We start from the raw sequence: 26,225 nt of genomic DNA, 5'->3' as shown, positions 1-26,225 counted from the left end.
CTTTCAGGTAAGTCTGACTCTAACATACTCCCCCTGAACAACAGAACACCAACGTTATTCACTTAAGGAAAAGCTATTTTTGGTAACAGTTGTGTAGCCAAAGGTCCCTGTGAGAAGTTTTTCTGCAATAAGGAACAGAAAAACCTCAAAAGTGGTATTTCTAGGGAATGTATTATTAGAAAGAACTGATATTTGAGGAGCTTTAGTTTATTAAAAATGTGCAAGGATTCCTCTGTGCCTAGTTCCATGCACAGCTTAGTGAAAGGTTAGAAAATTAGCTCCTGTGTGCTGCTTATACAGCTGGATGGATGGAGGGGACTTTACATTTCACAACTTCTTGTTTCTGACAAGTTCCAGTGAATTATTTATGTGGCCACTTATCCTGCAGAGATGGAGCTGAGGGAACAAACTGAGTTCACAAATGCTACCAGGAAGCCTTCAGGTGATAAGATGAAAATGGATCTTGGTCGCTGCTGATCTCAAACCTGGACTCCAATTTTTCTGGCCTGCAGATGAAGGGTTGTGTGGCTTACATTTTTCATCTCTAACTCGTGAATTTGTGCAGTTTATGAACAATTCATGAAGTTCTATTTATCTTCAGCAATTGCCTTATGAATCAAGGGTTTAACTGGAATAAGATAATCCAGGAAATAGTAAATTTCAATTCATTTTTATGAATCTAATATATATGCCACATATGAGAGCAGAGATGTGAATACATTAGTGATAAAAATACTAGAAATAAATTACCTATTTCTGTAACTGTAGTTTAACTCCAGGAGTCAGAGATTTTGGCAGATCTGATTTTTGCAGCTCTTGGATTTTCTGGGAGTTTCTACCCTTAAAAGTGAGTGAATACACCTCTGCAGGTTTTTTCCTCTCTCTTATTTCTAATGGGCCACTTGCCAGCTGGATTCTTTATCTCCATCAATATGGATTCACAAATAAAAGGTTTGGAAAACATTTCATTATTTTCAGGGACTTTCTTTTTCTTTGCTAACCAGTAGCTTCCCTGATATTTGTTGTGGATGACCCTGTTTTAAATCCTTTCTCTGCTGCAAACATAGAATCATGTGTGATGTTAGGCAAGTGGTTCTCAATTACGTTGGTCCACACTCCAGGGTTTGGGATCTTCAGTTCTGGACTAATTCCAAATGCTGTTAGGCTAAGGGGGAGATAAAAATTCCAAAATCCAGTAGCTAATGAACTACAGAGACTTGCTAGAAACTTGGTCCAGGGGATTGAGAATCAAATCGTCTTCACTAATGGTTTTTCCCAAATTCTGTCTTCCAGTATTTCAATTAACAGTGCAAAAAGGAATTTTAAATTTGGTATAATGTAAATGCAGATGTCAATCAATGAGTTCCTCAAATTTAGGGTGAAAAGTCCGAGGTTATGATGCAAATGTTGGCTCATTCTGAGGGTGTCACAAGTGCCAGTGGGATCAGACATCTCTAGAAAGAGGAAATTGCAATGCCTGCAGGTATGGAAAAAGTCCATCCAAACCTGTACAAATGATTCTCCATGAGATATTTTATTAATTGTGGCACGGTCAAAAAAAGGTTCCACTTGGAGAAACCATAAAAATTGGCAATTGTTCAGTTGCTCTGAATCCTGCTGTGGCAATGTAAGAATTAAAGACATTTCTCAGCACCAAATAGACCCTGAATGTCTTCTGGAATTGCTAAACTGGACTCTCCAGCTCCTACAGGAACCATCACTGAGCAGATGACTCCTCCCTCTGCTCCCTCAAGGTTCCCATATTTATGACAAGAGCTGCAAAGCCCCTTGTGCAGCACCTGCAATATTTATATATATTAAATAATATTTATTTCCTTTAAAAGACACAGCTGCTCCCAAGAGCTGCATGCTCCCTGCTGGCCACCATGGAATTGCTCAGGCTCTGAGCTCACAGCTGAGGGTCTGGTAGCTCTTTTTCAAGGAAACCCAGGATTGTTGTCCTGCACAGGGAAGGGAACTGGTGGAGAGCTGGAGAGCAAGGGGAAAAGGCTGGTGGCATCCTCAGGAGGCAGCTGGAGATTTCACTGGGTTAAAATCTTCCAGAGTCCTGCCCTGGTTATTTCAGTAGCAGCCGTCCCAGGCACAAAGGAGAAAAGTTTGATGTCATTGCTTCCAACAATTCCTTTCAACACTTCCAGAGCTCTGCCTGCATGGAAATGGGAGTGAAAACAGCAAGGTATTAATATCACTGCTGGTAATGAAGAGATGGGCCTAATTTTGAGACAAGAAGGATTTATTGCTCACACAGACATCAGTCTCAGAGGCTGTGAGATCTGTGACACAAGCAGCCAGCCACAGCTCAGAGTGCTCACAAGTTCTGTCTTACAAGGCAATATTGAACTTTCTAACCCAAAGGACAGTTGCCACAAAGTTTATTTTGCTTTTCTAACCTATCACCTTTGCTTAATTTTGCTGCACTGTGGAGACTTTCATCCAATAGGCTTCTGTCTCACATGCACACAGATGCCTCTGTTTTAACTTCTAAATTCTCAGCTTACTCCACACAACCACATCCCTACATTATAAACCCCTCACCAATTTATCAATGCAGTTTCTCCCTTACCTGAGGCATGGTCTTGCTGAAAACTTTCTTATAGAAACACAAAATTATGATTTACCTACTTAACATGTGCGCATTTCATTTTTACATCAATCCAAGCTTCTCCCAAGGCTGCAGGTCAAACCCTTCAGTGTTTGTGGAAGTTTCTGTTTTCCCAGATCGAGGGAAGCAGAGAAGCTGATCCTGCTGAATGTGTGGAGCCCTCCCTCCACGTGGGACAGCCAGAAGGAGCTCCCAGAGCTGCAGCAAGGCTTTCCCAGCAGAAAGGTCACCTGGAGCAGCCTGCCCTTTGTGGCACAGAGAAAGCAATGAGCCATCAGCCCTATCTGAACAGCCTTCAGTCCCAAGGCACTCCCAAAATAACCTGGAGATAAAGGAGATGGATAAAAATCAGGAGGTGCCAGGGAGCAGGGCATGCAGTTGCTTCTTCAAGATGTTTCTTTGAGAGAAATTGTACATATGCTCTAAGTCAAAGGCAGGGGAGAGGAAAATTACAGCTCCCTGGAGAAAGGGAAGAGATTAACGTTTTATCACAGGCAAAGAAGTGGGAAACTCTTGAATTTATAGATATGTAGATACAAGCACATGAAGATATTGCTATTAGGGCATTAAAAATAGAAGTATTATCTTTCTACTCCAAGATTCTACTAAATTGCTATGAATTTCTAATTAAGTAATGTCAAATCTCTGTGACAATGGAGTTCATTTCATTAAGTATGGTTGAAATCTGAAACCTAGGTGTAATAATAACTTAAAAGTATGGGCCAAATATCCCAAAATTATTCTCCTGAGTAGAACTATATGGGCAAAAAAGGCAGCAACTCTTTGTTCTGTCATGGAGACAAAAGCATTAAACTATTCAGAGTGTTTGATACACAAAGCCCAAGCAAATGACAAATTCAATCTAACCATTTATCTAACCCCACACATACACACACAGTGTCCTTATCCACTCCATAAAAACTGTGCTCAGGACACAATGAATTGCCAAGAATTAAAAAGAATTTAAGAAATCTGAAGTTCAACTAAACCTCCATACCATCAGCACAGCAATGTACAGACTAGTACATATTTTTCTTTTCTTTTTTTTTTCCTATGTTCCTTGTGTGCTGAAGGTGATTTGTTCATTTCCTTATGTTTGTGTGTCCTTTTTGCCATGAATTTCAAGAATCCAGAGAACATCTTTCTCCAGATCATTTAAGGCTGCTCTTCCTGCCAGTGTCCAAGGGGTTGGCTGTCAAGGCATTATTAATATCAAGGTTTGTAGCAATTCAGATTTTTTCTGCAGATTTTTCTGAAGACAATTCATGGGTTGTTTGTGGCCCTGAAATTTGTGACACATCCACCACCACCACAGATACTTTCCCTGAAGCTCACAAATTTTACTGCCAATGGTTTCTGTGTTCCCTTCCCACAGGTAATGGCCTGAGCAGCCTCCCCCAGCAGGAATAAATCACAGTGCATGTGGATGTGCTGGAGAAATTCTTTGCTGCAAATACAATATGAATTTTTAAAGCATTAAATATATATGTACTATTTATATCTTCCTTACAGGAGATATCTATTTATATCTTCCCCCAGAAGCTTTATATTTGAAGACTTTAAATAAATTTTTTACCCCTTTTGTCTTGATTTTTTTTTCTTTTGATACAGCATCTACAGCACTGGCTTAGGCTGCTGTTCAGAACAATTGTTTTCTCCAGTAAATCCTCTTTCACCTCCAATTCTTCTCTCACATACTACAGATCTGTGCTCTTGAGAGCTCTTGGTTAGAACAACCTCACACCAGTTCCCAAATTTGGAAATAAATACAGAAAATATTTCACTATAAAGGGAAAAAGGTTTCCAAATTTAAGAAAACATGAAATAGGCTTTTATTCAGAAGAGAGATTTTAAAAAAGATTTTAAGAATTAATCCCTGATCAGGAATGTCTTCAAAATATTATGTTTCACTGGAGCTATTTGCTACTTGTCCTTTATTTTTTTCTCTTGCCACAGATAATTTACATTAAATTGGAAAATGTCTCCTCTGAAGCAACTTTTGAAGTGCATGACTTGACACTTACACTTAAGTTTGTGTATTTTCTTTGTATTTCCTACATAAATGACTGAGAATTGTGGCTGTACACAATTATAACTTTGGGGTGGAATCCCCAAGATTATTTTTATCCAATGTTTTTAATGGTCTGTTCATTCCAAAGATGAATAAATAGCAAGATGCCTTTCTGCAGGTGGCTCCTGTGGGACAGATGCACAGACACATTTGGATTCACAGTCTTTAGGAAAGGGAATTTTGTAATGCTGGAGCTCTGGAACAGAAAACAGGAAAATATTTGGGAGCTGGTCCCTGCTCTGCCTCGTGAGGCTGGTGCTGCCTTCTCCCTCTGCTCCTTTCTTCTCATCCAAAGTTATTTCTTCCAGCAGAACTTTAACCCCAGCTGGGAGCCTCTGTATCACCCAAAGTTGGGAGAAGGAAGGAGCTCTTTTAAGAAAGATCTGACTTGCAGTTCAGGGATCTTTCATGTGAGGGGAACAAAGGGAAGACAGATGTGAAAAACAAGCCCAGGGAACCTTTTTGACAGGGCTGGTACAAAAGGAGAGGATGGAGGTGTTGAGACTCCAAAAGACAAACTCTCATGCAGTCACTTAGCACGCACCTGATTCTCTAATCAAGCACAGATCAAAGCAACCAACACCTGCACCTGATTTAGTTTTAATCCTGTGAGTAGTTCTCAACACTCCAGTGAGTCTTCACTACTCAACAGGAATGCTCCAGAGCCTAAAGAAAACTTTTTATTATCTCTAGTTTGTGAGATTTTTGTTCTTTCATGAAGGATTTTGGTTTAGCTCGTTTGTGTGAGCTCTGGCTGCTTATTATTTTAAAATATTTTGAATTATTTTACATTAAAATAGTTTTAATAGTTTTAAATAATTTAAAATAATAATAAGTTTAAAATAATAATAAGTTTAAAATAATTTCAAATAATTTTAATAGTTTTAAGTTCTTCATTCTAGACACTGCCAGCTTTGTCCAGACAGGTGAATGGATGAAGAAAGACTACAGGTCAGGTTTGGAAAGAAATTGAGATACATAAAAATCTTTGCATTGGTGCTGCCTTGAAAGTTGCATATTTGGAGAAGAGAGAGGAATTCTGGGCTGCTTCACATGGGAAGAAGGCCCTGGATGACCTTTCCTTTCTTGCTGTGTTTGATAACCCTGGGGCTTCATGGTCACTGAGTGTAGGGGCAGGAGAGTCTGACTGCCCTGAGTCACTCAGTGCTCACCTCTGTGTGAGCCAGCATTCAGCCTGAATCACCCAATGGCAACAAATTCAGCAGGAGGAAAGTTTGCCTCATGCTACATCAGCATATAGCATCAAAGGGTGGATGTTTTTTCATGGGTATTTCTTTTTCAGGTTTTTTTTATTAGTTCAGTCTTTAAAAACTGCTGCCAAAGCAGGAGGTATTGGGCAAACCTATCGATGCAGTCAGTCATATGTCATCAAAATATTGAAAATTATTTTATTAGAGGGCCTAAATATACAAATTAAGGAAGAGCTGATGAAATGCCTCATTTCTACTCACTAACCTTCTACCAGTATTGCTTTCTCATAGAGGGATTAGTAAATATGGCTTTAAGTTTCTTGAGCTGCAAAGTAATCAGTTACCAACAGTAAAATAATCTTTTAGTGATTTAGAGAACTTCAGTGTAATGTTTTGACCTCCAATTTACATTTCTTGGACATAGGACTCCCATTGCCTTCTCTGTGTTGATTTTGGAGTGAATTGGAAGGCTGAAAAAAATGGAGAAAGCCCATAGGATTTAAAATCCATCCAAGGATCTTTATATGAACTTCATAGGGATCAGACTACAGAGTGGGACATAGATTTTGAGAGAATCTGTTGGGATAACTTGATAATTTGAGTTTTGATCCTGAAAATGTATCTTTGAGTAACTTTGTATCTCTCGGTAATCTGACAGATTTTAATGAGGCAAAGTCAAATTTTCCAGCCATTAAACACTGCTTCATGTTTGATGAGGAATGATAAATTCTGAAGTCACTGTCTGAAATGATCCAGCTACATAAACTGGTGTGCCTGGTAGAGGAACCTTCCCGAGCAGTTCTGCTGAGTTCCGTGTTTAGGGGATCCAGGATCACACCTTGGGCCTTAAAATAGCAGCAGAAGTAGGCCAAGCCCCAAATCTGTCAGGAGAGGCAGAGGGATACAGATATGTGCTTTTGATATGTGCTTCTGTACATGATCCGTGTGGGAACTGCAGTTCAGCTTATGAAGACTTGGCTGTGTTTATTTTCTGCACGGGGGAAAAAGTTTATAGGGAGATTATTCATATAAAGTTTTTCTTTAAGGGACCACACGCCTATGATTTAAAGCTTGCCTCCTCGTTATCACCTGATTAACTGCTTTGCATTTCCATCTAGATGCTGGAAACAAGTCCCTACTCCTACCCCACAGGAGGCAGCACATCTGTCTGATCCTCACACTCCCCGTCTGTAATTGATACCAGTTACATGTTGGACTAAGTCCCAGGGGCATTAATTTATTGTAGCTGAAGGTCGAGCAGCACAAAAACGTTTGATCACTACAGACCCAATACTTAGGGGTATTGAGAAGGACAAGGCGGTGCTCTGACAGCTCTTGATGTTTATTTTCCTCCCCAAACTTTCTCGTCAATAGCTGCTATCAGCCTCATTGAGCAGTAATCCATGCCTTTAGGAACGCCGCGATGCTCTCCTCTTTAGGTGAGCGTTACAATTCTTGCAAGATTTGGCTTCCTTTGGGCACGAGGGAGGAAGCAAGGCAGAGATGGCTGGGGATCGCCAAGGGCATCGTTTTCATCAGCAATTTCTCCGGTGCCGCTTTGGTGTGTGCGCGTTCGCTGCCCGCTCGGGACGAGCCCTGGGGATGCAAAGTTGCGGCCGCGCCGCCGGTGCTGCCCCGGCAAGGTTCGGGATCCCGGCCGTGGGCATCTCCCGTGCCCGGAGCCGTGCCCGGTGCGGGCGGGCCCCGCTCGGCCCCGCGGGTTCCCGGGCGCCGCCGCGCGGCCGCCGGTGCCGGGCGGGGCCGCCTCCGGAGCCGGGAGCCCCCGCTCCCCCCGGCCGCACCGCGTCCCGCATCCCGCCCCCGCCGCCTCCCCCGGAGCGGCGCTGGGGCTCCCCCTCCGCTCTCCCCCTCCCCGCCCCAGCCCGCCCCGCCGGGCTTGAAGGTCACCTCCGCCCGCCGCCGCCGCCGAGCCACTTTCCGCGCCGGCTGGCGAGCGGCAGCGCCTCCGCCCCGGGAAGCTCCGTGTCCGGCCGGTGCGGGGCTCCCGCCGGCCGCGCCCGGGCGGAGCGGAGCGGAGCCGCCTCTCGCCCCCTGCTCTCCCCCCACCGCCGCGGCGGGGCCGCCCCCGGGGTCTCGCCGCCGCCCGCCGAGGTCGCGGGCGGGCCGGGCGGGGGCCCCGCTGCCGGAGCGCGGCGAGCCCGGGGGGAGCCGGGCGGCGGCGGGGGGCGCGGCATGCGGCGGTGAGCGAGAGAGCGAGGGCGGCGGCGCTGCCCGCGGGAAGGGGCTGCGGCGGCGGCGGGAGCCGCGTCCCGCTGCCACCTGCCTGCCGGGGCCGCCCGCCCTGCGCGGGGGAAGAGCCGCGACCCTGCGCCTCCGCTCGCCTCTTTATGGTGAGTTTGGGCCGCGGGGCGCGGGGGGCAGCGGGGCGCGGAGCATCCCCGCAGGTGCGCGGAGCATCCCCGCAGGTGCGCGGAGCATCGGGGCGCGGAGCATCCCGGCAGGTGCGCGGAGCATCCCGGCAGGTGCGCGGAGCATCGGGGCCGCGGAGCATCCCGGCAGGTGCGCGGAGCATCCCGGCAGGTGCGCGGAGCATCGGGGCGCGGAGCATCCCGGCAGGTGCGCGGAGATGCGGCCGCCCCGCTCCTGCCCGCGGCCGGAAAGTTCCCGGGGCAGCCCGGGCGGAGGGAGGGAGAGGAGGGGAGGGATGCGCACCCGCGGCCGGGGGGGCTCTCGCGGAGCTCCGGCGCTGGAGCTGAAGGATGCCCGCGGGTTTGGGCACCGCGCCGGCTCCGCCGTCGCCTGCGAAGCGCCGCGGGGACAAGGGCGGCACGGGAGGTGGCTCCCAAAGGCAGGGAACGGCGAGGAACATGGGCAGTCGGGGCTCTGCCGAGTTGCTCGTTCAAAGAGTGCAGATATTTAACTGCCGGGAAACTACCTGCCTGTAAGTCCTCGGTATTTGCTGATGTTATTGGCGATTCATCAGACCGTTTTTCTCCTGCATGCCTCTGTCAGGGAAGGGAAGTATCGGTGTTAACAGCTGTTCGGTGCAGGTGCAGTGACACTGTGCCCGTGTAAGTGCCCAGGCAGCTCCTCTGGGATGCCGCTCTCAGCAGGGGCAGGGCTGTGCCCTGGGAGAGGGGTTTGGGATGTGACAGTGGCACGCGTCCTGTGCTTCCAAAATCTGGGATGTGGCTGTTGGACACGGAGCTGCCAACTTAACACGGTTCGCGCAGATGGTGAAACGAATGTGGTCTGAAGTTTGACTGGAGTGATTCACATCAGCGAAGTGTGAAAGATCTTGTCCAAATCCGCAGCTTTTGTTTATCTACTCTGTGAATTGCAAATGTGGTGTAGTATGTTACATTCTGAAGTAAGTTTAGCGTTGACTGTTTTTAAATAAAATTCAGCTTATTTAAGGCGAGATGGAGCATAAAACACAGCAGACGGTGCTGGTGGTGTCCCAAGAATGTCAACTACCTCGTTTCACTTCTCTAGAGTCGATGATGCTAAAGAGAGGAAAGATACTGTGTGTTTCATTTGTCATTGGGAAGTGTGAAAACAGTTGTATGCATGGGCTGTAAAAGTAGAAGCAAGGTTTTGTCACTCTGTGGTGGAGATTGATGATGGTGGATGAATTGCAGTCTAAAACAGAGCTAGCCCTCACAATCAAATAATTAAGGTTTAGAAATCAGTCATAGCTGCTTGAGGAGGTATCTGTGGGGAAGAAGTGGGGCTGTGTGCATTTTCAGTACGTATGTCAATAGACCATTTAGTTTTCAGGAAAGTGGTTGATATCACGTGCTGCAGTTATCAGGATTGTAGTAGTGATTTAGAGCAGATATTTGATTTTTATTTACTTTTACTGGAACATTTTACAGTACTGAGTTTTGAGGAAGCTATTTTTATGTAGGAATTCTGATTATAGTCGAGATCTACTTGCTGTCTTATGCAGACTTTAAAGGCTTAGCTCCCCAAGTCTCATTTACAGTTTATTCTTCTGGTAAATACATTAGACAAAGGATCCAGCATTTGCTGAAATGAAATCTGTATTTCTAATGTCAAGACTATGTTTCTTTTTTCTATTAGTACTTAGCCGAGTATCAGTAATGGAGCTGACAAATGCAATGACTAAAATTCTCAGTATGTTGATGATTTTTATAGTTCTTGTAATTGAAGTACTTGGTGTCCTTGACGTGATGAGGGTGCTGCTGTGGCTCTCCTGAAAGGCTGCCCTTTACTGACAGAAATACTGCCAGGAGTCAGGTGTGGAGGAGCAGAGCAGGGTGGTGAGCTCCTGTGCACAGTGTGCTCCATTTCCAGCCCAGGATGCACATGCAGGGCTGCCAGGTGCAATTCCCAGCCCTGAGACTCATTCCAGAGATGCCTGCACGCTGCATGCACGATCCCTTCTGGCTGCTGCTGCTGCAGCACGGGAGGGGAGCGTTATGTCCTGAGGCCATGGCTGCCAGCCTGGTGGCTTTGAAGCGTCTCCTTGCTCCCTGCTCAAAGCCCCCTTGAAGCTGAACATGAACAGCAAGGCCAGGAGGGACTCAGGCACTCCTGTCAGTGTCTGTGCTCCTGCCCAAGGCAGGATCAGCCATACCTGTGTCATCTCTGATGGCATCCTTCGTGTGCTTTTTGTATTCCCATTCTCCTCTTACTTTTCTTCCTGCTTTTGCTGTCTTTTCCATGAGTTTTATTTCTTCTTGGTAATGCTCTTACCTATTATTTCCCAAAGAATCTTATCTTGTTCCCTGCAAACTCTTCCTCTGGTATGGCAGTCAGGCTCTTTCAGTATTTTTTCCTCATTGCTTTGTGGGAGACCTACTGCTTCTTTGCCAGCCCTGTATAATGTGCTGGATTTACCAGGTTTCTGCCTAGTTTTTAGGAGGAATGTAATGGAAATAGTGCCCTTGCTCTCTCTTTGTGCAGACAGGTAAGCTTTGTTCAGGACCAAAGAGCTGCTCAGTATCTGCTGGCACTGGGGGAGGTTGAGCTGCTTGGAAATTGAGGAGAGACCAATGGCTGAGTTAAAAAATCCACCATTGTTAGTTTTTCACCTTGTAGTTTGAACTGGCATGATCTGATTTTTAAATCTACCTAGAGGCATTCATTATATACCATAAAGGGTAGAGCTCCTAAGTGCTGGCCACAAGAAGAAATATTATTTACAGCTATTGAAGGTATGGCTGCCTTAAGCATATCGTTGACTGAAAGGTGTACTCGTCTGAAAAAGATGAATCTGATATAATTAAGAATAACATATCATAGTACAGCCTGGGAGAATATCTAGTGGCTGAAAAATGTGTTTGTTTTATGCATGTCAGAACTCCCTCTACTTAATTCTTGGATCTTGACTCCTTCCCATTTCATGTGGGAGATGGGGATCCTCTTGTCTCCCGCAGCCTTGTAAAAGTAGAGTGTGGACAAAACTGAAGAGTCAGGGAGCAGGAAAACAGACAGGGCTTACAAGAGTGGCAATCAGAACATTTATTAGGGGTTCTGACTGTTTCTGGTCTTGATAGGGTGAAATCACAAACATCTGTAGTAGAACTTCTGATGACTCCATTGAGCCAAATTGGAGCTGTACTGTTTGCTGAGGGCAGAAAGCTCCTCTCTCTCTGAGGCTCTTCTCCCAGGTCATTAGTGAGGAGCCTTTTTTAACTTTTTCTTTGTTTTGAGTTCTTTGCATAGTTGCACTTTCTTATGAGTAGTTTTGTCCTTTTATTTAAGTAATAGAATTTTCCAGTGCCCATGATTGTTTTGTAGTACAAGTCCTCCTTCTGGGGTGTATAATGCCATCTCTCACAGTTTATGTTCTGCATTCTTGCAGAAGTTATCAGTAGATTGTGATGGTATCACCTATACTGAATGTCAGCTTTAAAGATTAAAAGCTGCTTATGAAGCTCTCAGTATTTATTACACTTTCCCTTCATAACTATTATTTTGCTAAAATTTACTGTGCCAGAAATGACAACTTCTTGCAAATTAGATAATTTTATTTGTGTCCTTCAAGTTGATGCAATAAAAATAGGATTCAAACTGAAAGGAGCTGGAAAATCCCTTTTGGGATGCTGCAGTTTGTGTAATTCTGTAGAGCAGGAAGGGGTGGTTGTGTTGGATTCACAGGATGGGTCACAGCTGGCCAGCAGGCAGCATCAAGGGCCAAAAATAGGCTGAAATACCATTTTCTGCAAAGTAGGTGTAGTTTTACATCTCTATTCTTCTGCTCAAAATTTTGTGCTTTGCAGAGATCCAGAAGGAAGAATATTTAGGGAACATTCCAAAATCCAAGGTATTTTGTGAGGTATTGGTTTGGCTGGTTTCAAGGGGAAAGCAGCTGTTTGGCATTTTGCAAGATGTATCTTTCAGAAGTTGGTTAAGTGTCTCTAACATAAAACTGAAGCTCTGTGGCAGTTTTCTCCAAGCCAGCTAAAAACTCCTGAACATTTTGCGACTTTGGATGCAGCTCCAGAATGCCGTGTTTCCAACCAGCAGCTCCCGTGCTAATGGCTGAAAGGAGCACAGAAAATGGGAATTTACCCTGAAGATGCCTCAGCCCTTGCCTCTGCCACTCAGTGCCCTAAAATCCAGATAGCTCCCAGGAGTGGGAAGTGCTGTGGCACAAAGGGGGAGCTGCAGGCAGCCAGGGGGGCTGTGCAGAAGCAGCAGAGCACAGTTGGTGTGAGCAAAGTGAGATCCATTAAAATAATTGCTGGGCTTCAGCTGGGCAGGTGTGAGGGAGCCTGGATACAGCAGGGTGAGCTGAAAGCTTGGCTGTGTCAAAGGGCAAACATGCAGAGCTGAATCACTTGAAGATAAACAGCACAGGGCTGGCTGCAGGGCCAGGTGCAGCTGCCTGGGACAAACACTACAAAAACTCAGATTTTCTGTTGGCAACACACTTGGCTTCAGCCCTCCGGTGCACAACCCCTGGTCAGGAAAGTTTAGGATACAGCAAGGAGAGGTCACAGTGCTAAAAAAGGGAATTTCAATGATACAGCCTAGAATACATCCCAAGAAATTGCTGCTTTAGGCTCCTCAGTGCTAAAGCAATGGTAGTGAGAGCTGGAGCTGCACAGAATCACACCCACAGAATATTCTGGGTTGGAAGGGACCCACAAGGATCAAATCCAACTCTTAAGGGAATGGCCTGAGTGGGGAGTTAGTGCCTCTCAGCTTTCTGTGTGTTTTGGACTTTTATTTGAGTCTGTTGCAGTGATAGCTGGGATCCAAACTTTTCCTTTACCTTTGGGCATTTATTCATCACTGTTCCACTGCATTTTCTTCTAGAATCAAATAAAGTATGAATGTGTGCTGACCAGTTTTCTTGATGAGGACACCCATAACATCTTGCTCTCCTGGCTGCTGTTTCCATAAGTTTTGTAAGGGTTTTATTGTCTCTGAGTTCAGTCTCTCTAGTAGTTGTGAGCAAACATATGATCAGAGCAGGAAGAAGCTGGCCTGAAAATATTTTTTTTCTCTTGAGAAATTCAGGGAAACTCAAACTTGATGTAGAAATTTCCAACTCTATAAAAGTGTGTTGTTTTGAAGGTGTGAGTGTGTGAAAATGTGGGTAGGAAATTTAGGAGGCTGTTTAAACAAGGAAGTGGCACCATTTCATATTCAAGTACTCATTAATAGTACTTTTACTATTAACAGTACTTTATAGTACTCTTTGTAGTTGGAGCAGCTGTAGAGAAGGTGGAAGGAGCTCTGTGTACAGGTGGAAGGGTGCTTGTGTTGGACAGTTGCACTCCTGCTAAAAGAGAAAAGTTTTGCTGTGTTTTAATCAGCCCCACGTTCACATGAGCTCAAGCACTGAATCCACGTGTGCTGCCCTGCTGGGAGAGCCCAGGGAGGTGCAGCTGCTGTCCCTGGGCTTGGCTCACCCTGTAATCTGTCCTTGGGGTGTTTTATGGCTTTTTTCTCTTTGCTGCAGCTTGCACATGAGGGACACATGTAGAAAACAGTTACACATGTAATGCTGTTGTCTTTCCAAACTGACAGTCTGCTGTGCACCTCAAACACATCCAGAGCCCTGGGTTTCAGAATAAAACATTGTGTAATTATCTTGTTGTCTTAAAAAAACATATCTTTTCTATGTCTGTTTGATGATTGATGGCAGTCATCTCTCACTAAAGTGGTTTGGCTGGTGAATCAGCATCACTGCTGCTCTGATGGCCAGTTCTTGAGTTTCTGGTTTTGTCTTTTAAATATATTTTGTTAAATAGGCCCTTAGGTGTCTGAGTTTTTCCACATATTGTAGAGGATTGGTAATTTAGGGTTTGAGGAGAGAGAAATTAGACAAAGTTGAATGGCACTGATCCAGGAAAAAGGCTTGGTAGTCTCTGTCAGAGCCAATATTCTATCTTTGTCTGCCCTGTTCATTCAATATTTTCGTAGTTAGCATTCATTCCTAAATTAAGGATTATGCAATATTATGGAGATATTTTGTTGAGCAAATGATTTTTGACTGTCAATAAAGAACCTGTAAACAGTGCCTGTATGAAATTGTAGAATACAGTATTAAACCCTGCTTTCAGAATAATCTTTTTGTCTTCAAATGGATGTAATTCTGTAACATTCCCTTTGATTCAGCACAGCCTGTGTGGTTTCTAGCCATAGAGCAGAGCTTTTCTGTGGGAAGAGACATTGAAGCATCAGCTTCAAGTCATGCTGCTGGGTGGCTCTCTCTGATCAGCATCTCAGGAAATAATGTGAAATACTCTCTCCTGTTACAATGAATCTCTACAGTGCAGCTCCAGGATTAAGAAAAAAAAATAAAATAGTGTCACTCCACTGCAGGCAGTGCACTGTGTCTGTAAGTAGTTACCTAAATGTCCTTTCCTGCAGCATGGAAGATAAGCTGCCTAAAATGTCATCTACCACATGGTGATCCCCATTTTGAGCTGCAACAATAAAAATGCTAAGGAAGTCCCAGAGTGCAGCTTGAATTGAGCCACACAGAGTGACCCAGCAGGAGGATGAATGGATCTAGATATCCTCCTGATCTTTCTGTGATATTAGACCCTTTTCCCACTCCTTAATTTAGGGCACTCTCCAAATGGCTCCCTCCCTTCCTGGTGCCCTGCCCTGGTTGCCATTGTGATGCTGTGCTGGCCTGCAGCTGCCCCACAGGGCACCCAGCAGCTTTGCTCTGCCCATTACCAGGGCAGGGCTCCTCCAAATCCCCAAACTGGCCCTATTGCATGTTTCACACACTTGCTTCCCTGTGACTGTCCTCAGCTTCAAACCACATTAATTCATTCTTATTGTTTTCCAGTACCTGGGAGTTTTTGATTTGTGTTTTTGTCTCGTTATTTCTATTTTACAGCGTTGCTTTCACTTTGTTTCGGTGCTGAATCTTTGGCTGTAGCTGGTTATTTGGGATCCTCTGGGAAAAATCAGCCCTAAAGCCCAGTTTTCAGGTGGGGCAGGGTGGGATTTACCTGTGCCCTGCCCTGGTTGCCATCGTGATGCTGTGCTGGCCTGCAGCTGCCCCACAGGGCACCCAGCAGCTTTGCTCTGCCCATTACCAGGGCAGGGCTCCTCCAAATCCCCAAATTTGCCATATTTCATGTTTCACACACTTGCTTCCCCGTGAATGTCCTCAGCTTCAAACCAGATTAATTCATTCTTACTGTTTTCCAGTCCCCAATATTACCTGGGAGTTTTTGATTTGTGTTTTTGTCTCGTTATTTCTATTTTACAGCGTTGCTTTCACTTTGTTTCAGTGCTGAATCTTTGGCTGTAGCTGATTATTAGGGATCCTGTGGCCCTAAAGCCCAGTTTTCAGTGGGGCAGGGTGGGATTTACCTGTGCCCTGCCCTGGTTGCCATCGTGATGCTGTGCTGGCCTGCAGCTGCCCCACAGGGCACCCAGCAGCTTTGCTCTGCCCATTACCAGTGCTGGGCTCCTCCAAATCCCCAAACTGGCCCTATTGCATGTTTCACACACTTGCTTCCCTGTGACTGTCCTCAGCTTCAAACCACATTAATTCATTCTTATTGTTTTCCAGTCCCTGACATTACCTGGGAGTTTTTCATGTGTGTTTTTGTCTCGTTATTTCTATTTTACAGCGTTGCTTTCACTTTGTTTCGGTGCTGAATCTTTGGCTGTAGCTGCTTATTAGGGATCCTCTGGGAAAAATCAGCCCTAAAGCCCAGTTTTCAGGTGGGGCAGGGTGGGATTTACCTGTGCCCTGGTGCATGGAGCTCTCTGGGGTACAGGGCACAGCCAGATCCTCCTGCACAAGCTTTATTCTAAAATCCCATCTTCCTTGATGCTGAAGCTATCTTTTACTCCTCCCAGATAAAAAGCTCCAAATCAGTCAGTTTTGGTGCAGATATGATCTTCCATCCTCACTCTGGGGGCTGCCATCTCCAGGGAGGCACCTGATCAGTCACCCCTTCTCTGGACACATTGCTCCAAACAAGCAGAATGGTGCAGTCAAGGAGTTTGGCCCCTTCAAGCACTGCGGGCACTGTTTTGTTTCCAGCAACTGCCATTTCTCTGCAGGAGGGTTTCTAATCAACTTGTGATGATAACACTCCTTACATGTTTGCCTTTTAATGTTTTTAGCCAGAGATTTTCCCCTTCCTGTTGTTTCAGTGCTCCTGGTTGTGTTCCTGCTTTTGAATGGACTCAAACTGCAGCTTCAGTGCAGCCAGAGAGCTGCCTTCTTTAAAATGTGTGTGTGTGTGTGTGTGGAAGGACCTGAGTGGATTTTAGAAAGGACTCAAGTGTTGTTTGAAATCTCATTATGTACAAACTTGGCTTAGGTGGGAACCTGTCACCCTGATTTTTTAAGATTTTCTAAGCCTTCTGATGTTGACATTCTTGTAATGAACTTTCTCATGCACTTTCTGTAAATAACTGATTGTTCTGCATTCTTTTATGGAGGAGGAGAAATTTGATGGACTGTTGGTTTGTGCAGTGTCATTGGAGAGGTGGCACTGTCACCCTCCAATCCACTGGCACTTTTGGAAATCTATAAATGTTGGAGAGTCAGAATTAAACTTCTCTTTTTTTGCCTTGGTAAATCCAGTGTCCACATCTTTCTGTTTCATGTCCTAGAGTGACAGGAACTTTATTGTGTTCTAAATATGAGGTGCTTTTCTGCTCTAATGAATCCAGAGTGTGTCACAATGAAGTTTTGGTGCTGTGGTGTACAGGGGTCTGCAGGACCCTGGGGATGTAAAGGACACTGAGGTCACAATCCTATCTCAGATAAAAACCCTGTCTGGAATGAAAAGAAGTAATCCAAAACCATTTTCAAACTCAAGCAATCAAAGTGATCAAATGTAGGAAAATACAACAGCACAGTAAATACATGTAGGTAAAAATGAAATCTCTCCAAGTTCATGGCTCCCAGCAGCTCTGTTCCAATCAGCACCATTACCTGGGCTGGAGCTGCAAATTTGTTTTCCAGTGGTGCCCACGGAGCTGTGCTGGCCCTGCCAGGGTCTGTCACCAGCTCAGCTCGTGGCTGATTGGCATGGGCTGACAGCCTGGGGGGTGCTCTGGCCTTGTTATCAACTCTTGTGCTTTGGGGGCAGTTGTGTTGATGAATCAAACAATAACTCTTCATATCAGTGCTCCTTTATCCACATGCCTTAAACACGCAATTTTTAATTGATATATCTGGTAGTCACTATGAGGGTTTGCTGTGTTGCAGCTTTACAAGCAGGAAAATTAAAGGGAAATTAGGAAGTTTCCCTTGATATTAGAAGTAACCTAGATTTCTCTGTCCATATTTGGGGTGTTACAAAGCAGTAGACTAAAATATGAATCCAAATTTCTAATGTGAGTATTTCTAGCAGATAGGAAATTTTAAAACTGTAAAAAATTGTTTCCCCAATGAAGCCACTAAATATTTTGTCACTGACTGTGCAAGAAGCAAAAAGATTGGACACGTTTCTATGTCAAAAAAATATTTATTGAAGTTTTCTCAGGGTGAAGCTATCTTAATCAAGAGTTCTTAAGGTAAAAATTAGCTTGAATAAAGTTTTCTCTAGTCTTTGGAATAGTTCTCAAATGAACTATTCCTGGTACATGACCATACTGTTCACAAGGAAGTAATAAATGCAAGTGAGGTAGAAATGGAGAGTAAGAGAGAAAGGTGATTAACTCTTCCTGCCTGCAGATTTCAGACTTTTGGTTGCCAAAATCAAACTGGATTCATCGTATGTGCCCTGCTCTGAGAGATTCACCCTTGGCCAATGAAGGAATGCTCTATTGGTTGCACAAGTGGATGCATCTTTATTAGCTGAGGGAATTTTAGGTGGTGAATTGGCTGCTTTGTTGCTGTCCCAGTGTTTGAATCACAGCTGTCCCATCAGCAGATCTCAGTGTTGTTTAAGAAGCTCATCCTCAGCCAGTGTTTCCACAGGGCCAGAGCAAATGACTCCTGAGCTATGTTGTATTAACACCTCATGCATTTGCTGCTTAAAATGCCACATGGTTGGATCTGGTTCTTCTTCTTTGAAGGTCCCCAAAGTGAGCCCTAAAAGCTCTACAGACCTGCTCTGATGGAAATCAGCAGGAAATGAGATTGATCATAACAGGGAGGAGGAGCACTTGTGATGTCCTTGTGTCATGTCCCATTTGTGCTTCTTCTCTTACCTCCCTCATCAGCTTTGCCTGTCCACACCAGGGCATCTCACAGTGGAGCCTGCACCTTTGAGGGTCATTTGGAAGCCTCTGAATTGATAAGAGGAAAGCTGAACTTTTTTTAATTGTTATTACTATTTTTTAATTCTGGTATTTGTGCAATGGCTTTGGCAGTAGCATGTGCTGGGCTGAGTGGGGCCAACAGGGGTCCTGTGGTCAAAACTGCCTGTGGGGATCTCCTAAAGATGTATTTTTCCTCTCTTTCTGCTGGAAGGCTGCCTCTTGTCATCTGTGAATTTGAAGACTCTGGAATCACCTTTTAAAGAGTAAGGAGACTTCGAGGGCAATAACATACTCCCCTTTCTTTTATTTTTTTTTCCCCTCAGCATTTTCTCTGCTGATGTTTAATATATAAGAAGTTTAAATAATTTAATAAACTGTCTCAAATGAGGAAATTGCAAGGGAATTCCAGATGAATGCTGTAACACAGTGCTGTAGATGCTTGGCACTGGGGTGTGGGGGGTCCTGCCTGGCACCACAATGGGAGGGCAATGCACTCAGGAGAGCACACGAGTGCATACAGCAGGAAGGTGCTCAAATAATGAATTCAAAAGGTGAATTTGTGGTTTTCATTTACCTTTTCACAACTCTGAAATGAGTCTAGCTAATGAGCTGATAAAAGGAATTGACCTTGCAGCTGATAGTTGATGTGGAAATACAGAGATATTGAGGAAGGTGTTTATGATCTGCACTCAGCACAGCTTGGCAACTGTTATTATTTGATGATTTGCATCATTGTTTCCAATACCAAATTTATGCCTCAGTAACTAAATGCAACACATCTGAGTTGCTGACACTGTGAATTATGATTTTGAATTCTTTCTATTTTGTGTTTAAATTGTCATCCATAACTTTGTGTTACAGCACACACAAGGGAGGAAATGCTAAGCTAGGATTCCTGCAGCAAGCATTAAATGAATTTATCACACCCTTTTCAAATGATAAATTTAGAAGTGCATGAAGATTTACAGAATATTCCCTATTCACAAGCCTGGCAGGTTAGAGCTGCTTTAGGAGCTCTGTATTAGCTGGGATGTCTGACTTTTGCAGGCTGGAGGTTTGGGAGCTGTTCAGTCTTTGGGACTCTGCTGTGGTTATCAAAATGCCTGAGTTGATTGTGGTGAACAGTAAGAGATAATTGATCTTCTCTTCTGTGTTTGGGTATCACCCTGGATAGGTGTGCTAGGTGATTTCTGTGTTATCTTTATGTGTCTCCTTTGGCCACAGTGCTGCTACAAATAAAATAAAATCTGGTCTTTTAATTGGCTGGTCATTCCTGGGAAACAATACTTGCCATCATGAGCCTGGCCTGAGTGACAGCTCCAGCTACAGTTTTGGATAGTAAATTGGAAATACTGGTCTTTTGTTGGAAAGAAATGAGGGAAATAATTATTTGAATGTACATTTTGTGCCCTATCACTGGGTGTTTTCATACAAATTAGGCAAAAGTAATTTCCTGTGATCCTTTAGAAGTCAAAGATGGAAGAGAAGTATATTTGTGTGAATTGCTTAACCACAGAATGTCACACACACTTCAACATTTGCAAGTACAGAATACTTGGTTTAATTTGTATATTCAGAGATAGACAATGTTAATTTGTTATGCAGCCCATTAGAGAGGGGAAAACCTGCTGAGGACATAAAATCCTAATGTTGAGAGAAATGCAATTGGAGAAGCCAGCAGATGTCAGTATGTTCTTGTCATACAGCTCTTTTGTTTTACACAATAATTTCCCTGGGATGAAATATTAGAGAAATAGTAAATGATGTAACACCATGGCAATACAGGCCTGTTTAGTTTAAATACTTTCCTGAAAAGGGATTTATTTCTGGGCCAAGGCTGGCACGACCTCCATGTACACCCCAGCTTTCCCTGTGTGTAACTCCTCCTCAGACTGTGTACAGTGAAATTCTTTGCCAAATGAGGATGTCATTGATGGTATTGCACCTTAGCTTCTAATTGAGATTTTTGTTTCCTGTGTATGCTTCCCTCCTGTATTGTGAGGCATTTTGAGGATGCTGGCACACTCCCTCCTGTTTGCCCAGCCAGGGTGTGTGTTTGAACTCTGATGTGTCTAATCAAATCTGTCTCTCTCATTTGGAGATTATTTTGCCACTGTTTATACACGGTAATAAAAACCAGATGAGCTGTTCCTTGTCTTCCTTGCATTTCAAAAATCAATAGCATGGTGACATTGTGGAGAAGACTCTCCCTTCCCTGAGAGTGCAAACTGCTGGCCCAGAGCGTGCAGGATGCAGGATTCCTCGTCTGGGAGGCATGGCTGACCATGCTGACCCCAGTTTTCAGTCAGGGGCTGTGGCAGGGTGCCAGGCTGCCCTGGGCAGGGCTGGGCAGATGGAGCTTTGCTCAGGTGTGCAGGAACAGATGGAGCTGTGGCCATGAGCAGCAGCACAGCCAGGGAACCCAGGCCTGAGCCAGCTCTGTGGGCAGCACAGGGACGCCCCTGAGACCCCCTGACCGTGGCTCCTGTGTCCCAGGCTCTGCCAGCACTGTCCTCACCCAGGGATGGACGTGCCACAGCTCCACAGGCACACCTGGGTCCCTGCTGCCATCAGCTCCAGCCCCACTCTGGTCATTGTGGCCCTTGGCCAGCCCAGTTCCCCCAGTGCTGATCTGCAGCACCTGGTGTGCTCCCCAGGAGCCCTGTCTGAAAAGGCTCTTGCCTCTTCTTCAGGAGCTGATGTCAATTTGTGCTTCTGGGCTGTGTGATGGGGTTTTTTTCTCTTCATGAATGGAGCAGGAGTGCTGGGAGATGTTCCTTGGGTGGTATCACTATCATTACATGGTGTCTCAACAGACAACAGCAAGAAGGAAGATCCCAACTTTCTGAAAATCTTCTTGCCTTTACTATTTCCCACCCTATGTTCTTCTTTTTTTGTATATTCACAGTTATAAAATAGTGTAGCTTCACTTCAGGGTTTTAAATTACATTTCCAAGGAGAAATTTTCTTTATCAATTTGTTCTTCAGGTGTGTGTGTTGGGGAGTTTTTCTCTTCATGAATGGAACAGGAGTGCTGGGAGATATTCCCTGAGCTTTTTGTGGCATCACCACCATTACATAATGTCTCAGCAGACAACAGAAAGATGGAAGACCCCAACTTTCTGAAAATCTTCTTACCTTTAGTATTCCCCATGCTATGTTCTTCTTCTTTTTTTTTGTATATTCACAGTTATAAAATAGTGCAGCTTCACTTCAGGGTTTTTAATTACATTTCCAAGGAGAAATTTACTTTACATTTTCTCTTCAACTCTCTCTTCAAGCTCTGTCATCTTCCAGCATTTGTTTACGTGCCAGACCTATTCTTTGTGTCTCACTCCTTGCTTCTCCTCACCTCACACGGTTGGAGTAATTTTCAGATCATGCAAACGAGAATCAAGGCAGGCAAGGCAGCTATAAAAAGCTTTCTCTGGAGTACAAACCCCCCCCCCCAAAGCAGAGCCTTGCTGAGCTTGTAGGCTGGGAAGAAGCCATTTGATTTTCCAAGATTGGTTTTGGTGCATCTGCCCTTAATGCAGTTTCCACAGCTGATGACAAACACTCCAAAATCCTTTGGCCCAGGTGGGGCCCTGGGCTCTCCCCCAAGCCCCTCCAGCCACCAAATCTCTGGGAGGGAGGCTGGGAGCAGCCTCTGCTCAGGAATTCCCAGGGATTTTTGGCAGAGATGTTGTTCCAGGTTGGGCAGTGGCAGTGGGAGCTGCTGCTGCCCCTGGAATGGGAAATTCCACTCTGGCTCTGAGTCCTGCTCCATTTCCAGCCCTCTAAAGGCAGCATTGTCCTGTCCAGTCACATTGCAACAGATGTTAAAAATGTTTGATTTCGTTTTTAAATTAAGGGTGGACTTTTGTTAAGGAAGCTGAACTAACAGGCAGAGCATAGTGCTGGAGAAAATTCTCTTTTTTTTTTTTGTTGTTTATTTGGGGTTTTTTTGCCTGCTCTGTTAGGCTGAAGGATTTCTGCAACATTCCCTGTGCTCCTCAGCAGAATGGCTCCACTGGTTTTGGGGGAAGTAGGGAAATGTCTTTAGCTGACTGGGGTGCTTCATCCTGGGCACAGCTCTGAGGTGTATTCAGTGTAGCTGCAAATAAGTCACTCTTTTAAATGTGAGATTTCAATAGTTAAACACCTGCAGGGATGTCTGTGAGCAGCTGCTGATTAAAAATAAAAATATGCAGCACATGACACAGCTTTCTCCTACTTGAGGTATTGTGGTGGGAAATAAAGGATGATTTCTCACATAGCTGTTTTCAAAGCCTGATTTTTTCAGCATTTAGGCAGCGCCATTAAGTGTTTTAGCTCTGTGTGTTAGACATTTCACTGTGTTCACTAAATTTCTCTCACTGGATTAATTTTTGAGCCTCAATCCTCATTTAGAAAAAAGAAAAAAAAGGGGCTGGGGGGGGAGTTTTATTTCCCAGAGGTGAAAGATGCTGTTTGAAGGCCAATGCACACAAGGAGCCTGTGCCCATGGAGGGCTTCCCTTGGAGAGAAAATCAGGACCAAGCTGGGCCTGAGGAGCACGGATGGTGCTCAAGGGCAGGGACCTCGTGGAGCAGTTGGAAATAAATCTGGTGCTGGGGATGGTGCTTGCTCCTGTCAGAAAAGCACACCCAGCTTATGTCATCCCTCTCAGGTATTCCCTGGGGCAGCACCCAGAGGTACCCTGTGCAAAGGGTGATTCAATAATCAATATTCAGAGGCTGGTTGGTTCAGTAATCAATATTCAGAGGCTGGTTGGGTCAATAATCAATATTCAGAGGCTGGCTGGTTCTATAATCAATATTTAGAGGCTGGTTGGTTCTATAATCAATATTCAGAGGCTGGTTGGTTCTATAATCAATATTTAGAGGCTGGATGGTTCAATAATCAATATTTAGAGGCTGGTTGGTTCTATAATCAATATTCAGAGGCTGGTTGGTTCAGTAATCAATATTCAGAGGCTGGTTGGGTCAATAATCAATATTCAGAGGCTGGTTGGTTCTATAATCAATATTTAGAGGCTGGTTGGTTCTATAATCAATATTCAGAGGCTGGTTGGTTCTATAATCAATATTTAGAGGCTGGATGGTTCAATAATCAATATTTAGAGGCTGGTTGGTTCTATAATCAATATTCAGAGGCTGGTTGGTTCAGTAATCAATATTCAGAGGCTGGTTGGGTCAATAATCAATATTCAGAGGCTGGATGGTTCCATAATCAATATTCAGAGGGTAGTTGGTTCAATAATCAATATTCAGAGGCTGGGTTGGGTCAATAATCAATATTCAGAGGCTGGTTGGTTCTATAATCAATATTCAGAGGCTGGATGGTTCTATAATCAATATTTAGAGGCTGGTTGGTTCTATAATCAATATTCAGAGGGTAGTTGGGTCAATAATCAATATTCAGAGGCTGGGTGGTTCCATAATCAATATTCAGAGGCTGGATGGTTCAGTAATCAATATTCAGAGGCTGGTTGGCTCCATAATCAATATTTAGAGGCTGGATGGTTCCATAATCAATATTCAGAGGCTGCAGGACCCCCTCAGTTCCCAAATATAAAGATATTCTCTCTGAGACACTCATTTTGCCCAATTTGATAGGCATATTGGTGTTTTCTAAGTATATAAAAAATACAGAGGTATTTTTAGCTGCTGTTGGTATTAGAATGATTTATTCTTAATGCCAGGGAAAGAAGGGTGAGAGCAAAGGCTCTTGAATATTTTAATAACACAATTTTGATCTATTGGATGGAAGTTAGGAGGATTATATGGCTTTCTTATTCAGAATATGGCTCATCAGGGTGGAGGCTCTCCCAGGAATCACAAGAAATGCATAATTCTGTGCAGAATATCAGTGGACTGATAAAGGAACTGATAGTAACTTGCTTAATTAAAACAAATTGCTGTGAAGTTCTCTGGACTGCATTAGGGGGTTGCATGTCCTGCCTGTGGGGAAAGGCAGAGGAATGATCTGGCTCTTTTGTTTCAGCTGTAGGTGGTATTTACCTGGTTTTATCTTGCAGGAAGGTAGAAAAATGATAAGGAAAGGCCTCATGAAATGAAGCCTGTTCTCCTAGACTCAGTCCCTGGCATTGTCAGCTAGCCCTTTGCAGGTTCCCATGTGAAAGCAATCCTGGTGTGATTAAATATAATTTACACAACATAAACCCAGAATCCAAAGAATTTTTTACAAAATGTCAAATTATTTCTTTCTCAGCATATGAAGTGCATATCTTAACAAATGAATAAGTAAAGAAATAAAAAGAAACCCTTCCCTTTTAGAGCAACCTCTAGGATCTGGAACAAGATTTGTAATGTTCTTTGTGGTAATGGACCAAAAAACAGCCATGAACTTTCTTTAGGGAACATTTAAAAATACTATTTATTTTTAATTTATTTACTTATTTATTAATATATGCACTTTGTATGTTGAGAAGGAAATAATTTGACATTTTGTAATAAATTCTTTGGATTCTGGGTTTATGTTGTGTAAATTATATTTCTACAAACTGAATACAAGCCTAAATTTGAATCATCAGTTTTCTTGCCTATGAAACTGATACCCATTTACTGCTCCTTTCATGGTGACTTTCAGCTGAAGCTCTGAAGGGGTGAGCAGCAATTTGTTTCCCCTGTCTGTAGCTGAAGTTTTCTTGAAAAGTTTCATTAACACACTATCATGGTTTAAAAATAGAAACTCAAGAGAATTACTCCAACTCGAGTAATAGAATGCATCGAGAAGCTTTTCATTTTATATTATAATTATTCCAAAGCACTTCAACCGAGCCACTTCTCCATTATGAGAAGAATTCTACACCATTTGGTATCCAAAATTGCATTTCTCAGAAATTCTATGCCTGTGTGTAGATAACTTGCAGTGCTCCTATTGTCCTTGTTTCTTCTCTGCTGTGGAATTAAATCCCAGTGTTTAGAAAGCTCCTAACTGAGTTTTGTTGCTCTCTGTGTGCACAGAAGAGCAGAATGCAGTGGCTGGAAGCTGCAGTGCCTGTGGATTGGAGAGCACAACATTTTTTTTTTTGATTTCTTGCTCCAGTAGCTACTCATGGGGCGCTCTTCAAACCCTCCTTCTGTCAGAATTCTACTCAGGAAAAGTTCATTTCTCTCTTTTTTCCCTTCCCTCCAGTCCCCCAAAAGAAGAAATCATATTTATAGTAGGCTGGCAGCTGGACCCTTATTCACTGGTTAGATATACACTATGTGTAGAGTATCTTCACCTAAACATCTCTTGGTGTTTTAAATACTAAATAAATGAACAAATAACCTTACTGCTGTGCTAATTCAGTGACACCTGTCAGTATATCTGGAACTCTCAGTCAATGCTTAAACTGAATGGAAACTCAGCTTTGAAAATACAATTTGCCTGCTGGCTTGGCACTTACAAATGTCTACTATTTATTTTGGGCAGCAAATTATTAATTGTCTTCTGGGCACGTCTTTTGCTTGTTTGGGGACAGTTCTGTGAGGTTTTTTTGGTTGTTTGGGTTTTTAATGTGTGTGTGTACATACAATGTAGACTGAACAGGATCAGAGACTGGCAGGGGCAGAAAGGGAGCTCTGGATGTGGCAGGGACACCCAGGGCTGGCCAGGGACACCCAGGGCTGGCTGCCCAGGTTCCTTTGGGTGTCTCCAGGGTGGAGCCATCCCAGCTGGAGCATCCCCA

The 26,225-nt window shown here is 44.0% G+C and overlaps 1 protein-coding gene across 8 annotated transcripts in view; it reads left to right on the top strand.

The window, feature by feature from the left end:
- Window positions 1-26,225, top strand: part of RBFOX1 (RNA binding fox-1 homolog 1) — a 1,203,461-nt gene that overhangs the window by 369,047 nt on the left and 808,189 nt on the right. The window contains exon 1 of one of the 8 annotated variants that reach the window (XM_071444305.1): window positions 7,915-8,256. The exons of 3 other annotated variants lie outside the window; for them this stretch is intronic. In XM_071444305.1, the coding sequence (XP_071300406.1) occupies window positions 8,254-8,256 (3 nt within the window). In that variant the 5' untranslated portion in view covers window positions 7,915-8,253. Of the gene's footprint in view, window positions 1-7,914; window positions 8,257-26,225 lie in introns of those variants that run through there. 4 more of the 8 variants (XM_071444297.1, XM_071444306.1, XM_071444315.1 and 1 more) reach the window with 4 other exon arrangements.

This window comes from Agelaius tricolor, unplaced genomic scaffold, assembly GCF_023055355.1.
Source record: "Agelaius tricolor isolate 1412-34295 unplaced genomic scaffold, bAgeTri1.0.p SCAF_19, whole genome shotgun sequence".
NCBI lineage: Eukaryota > Metazoa > Chordata > Aves > Passeriformes > Icteridae > Agelaius > Agelaius tricolor.
The sequence above is the reverse complement of the archived record's forward strand: the minus strand, read 5'-3'. Positions and strand labels throughout refer to the sequence as shown.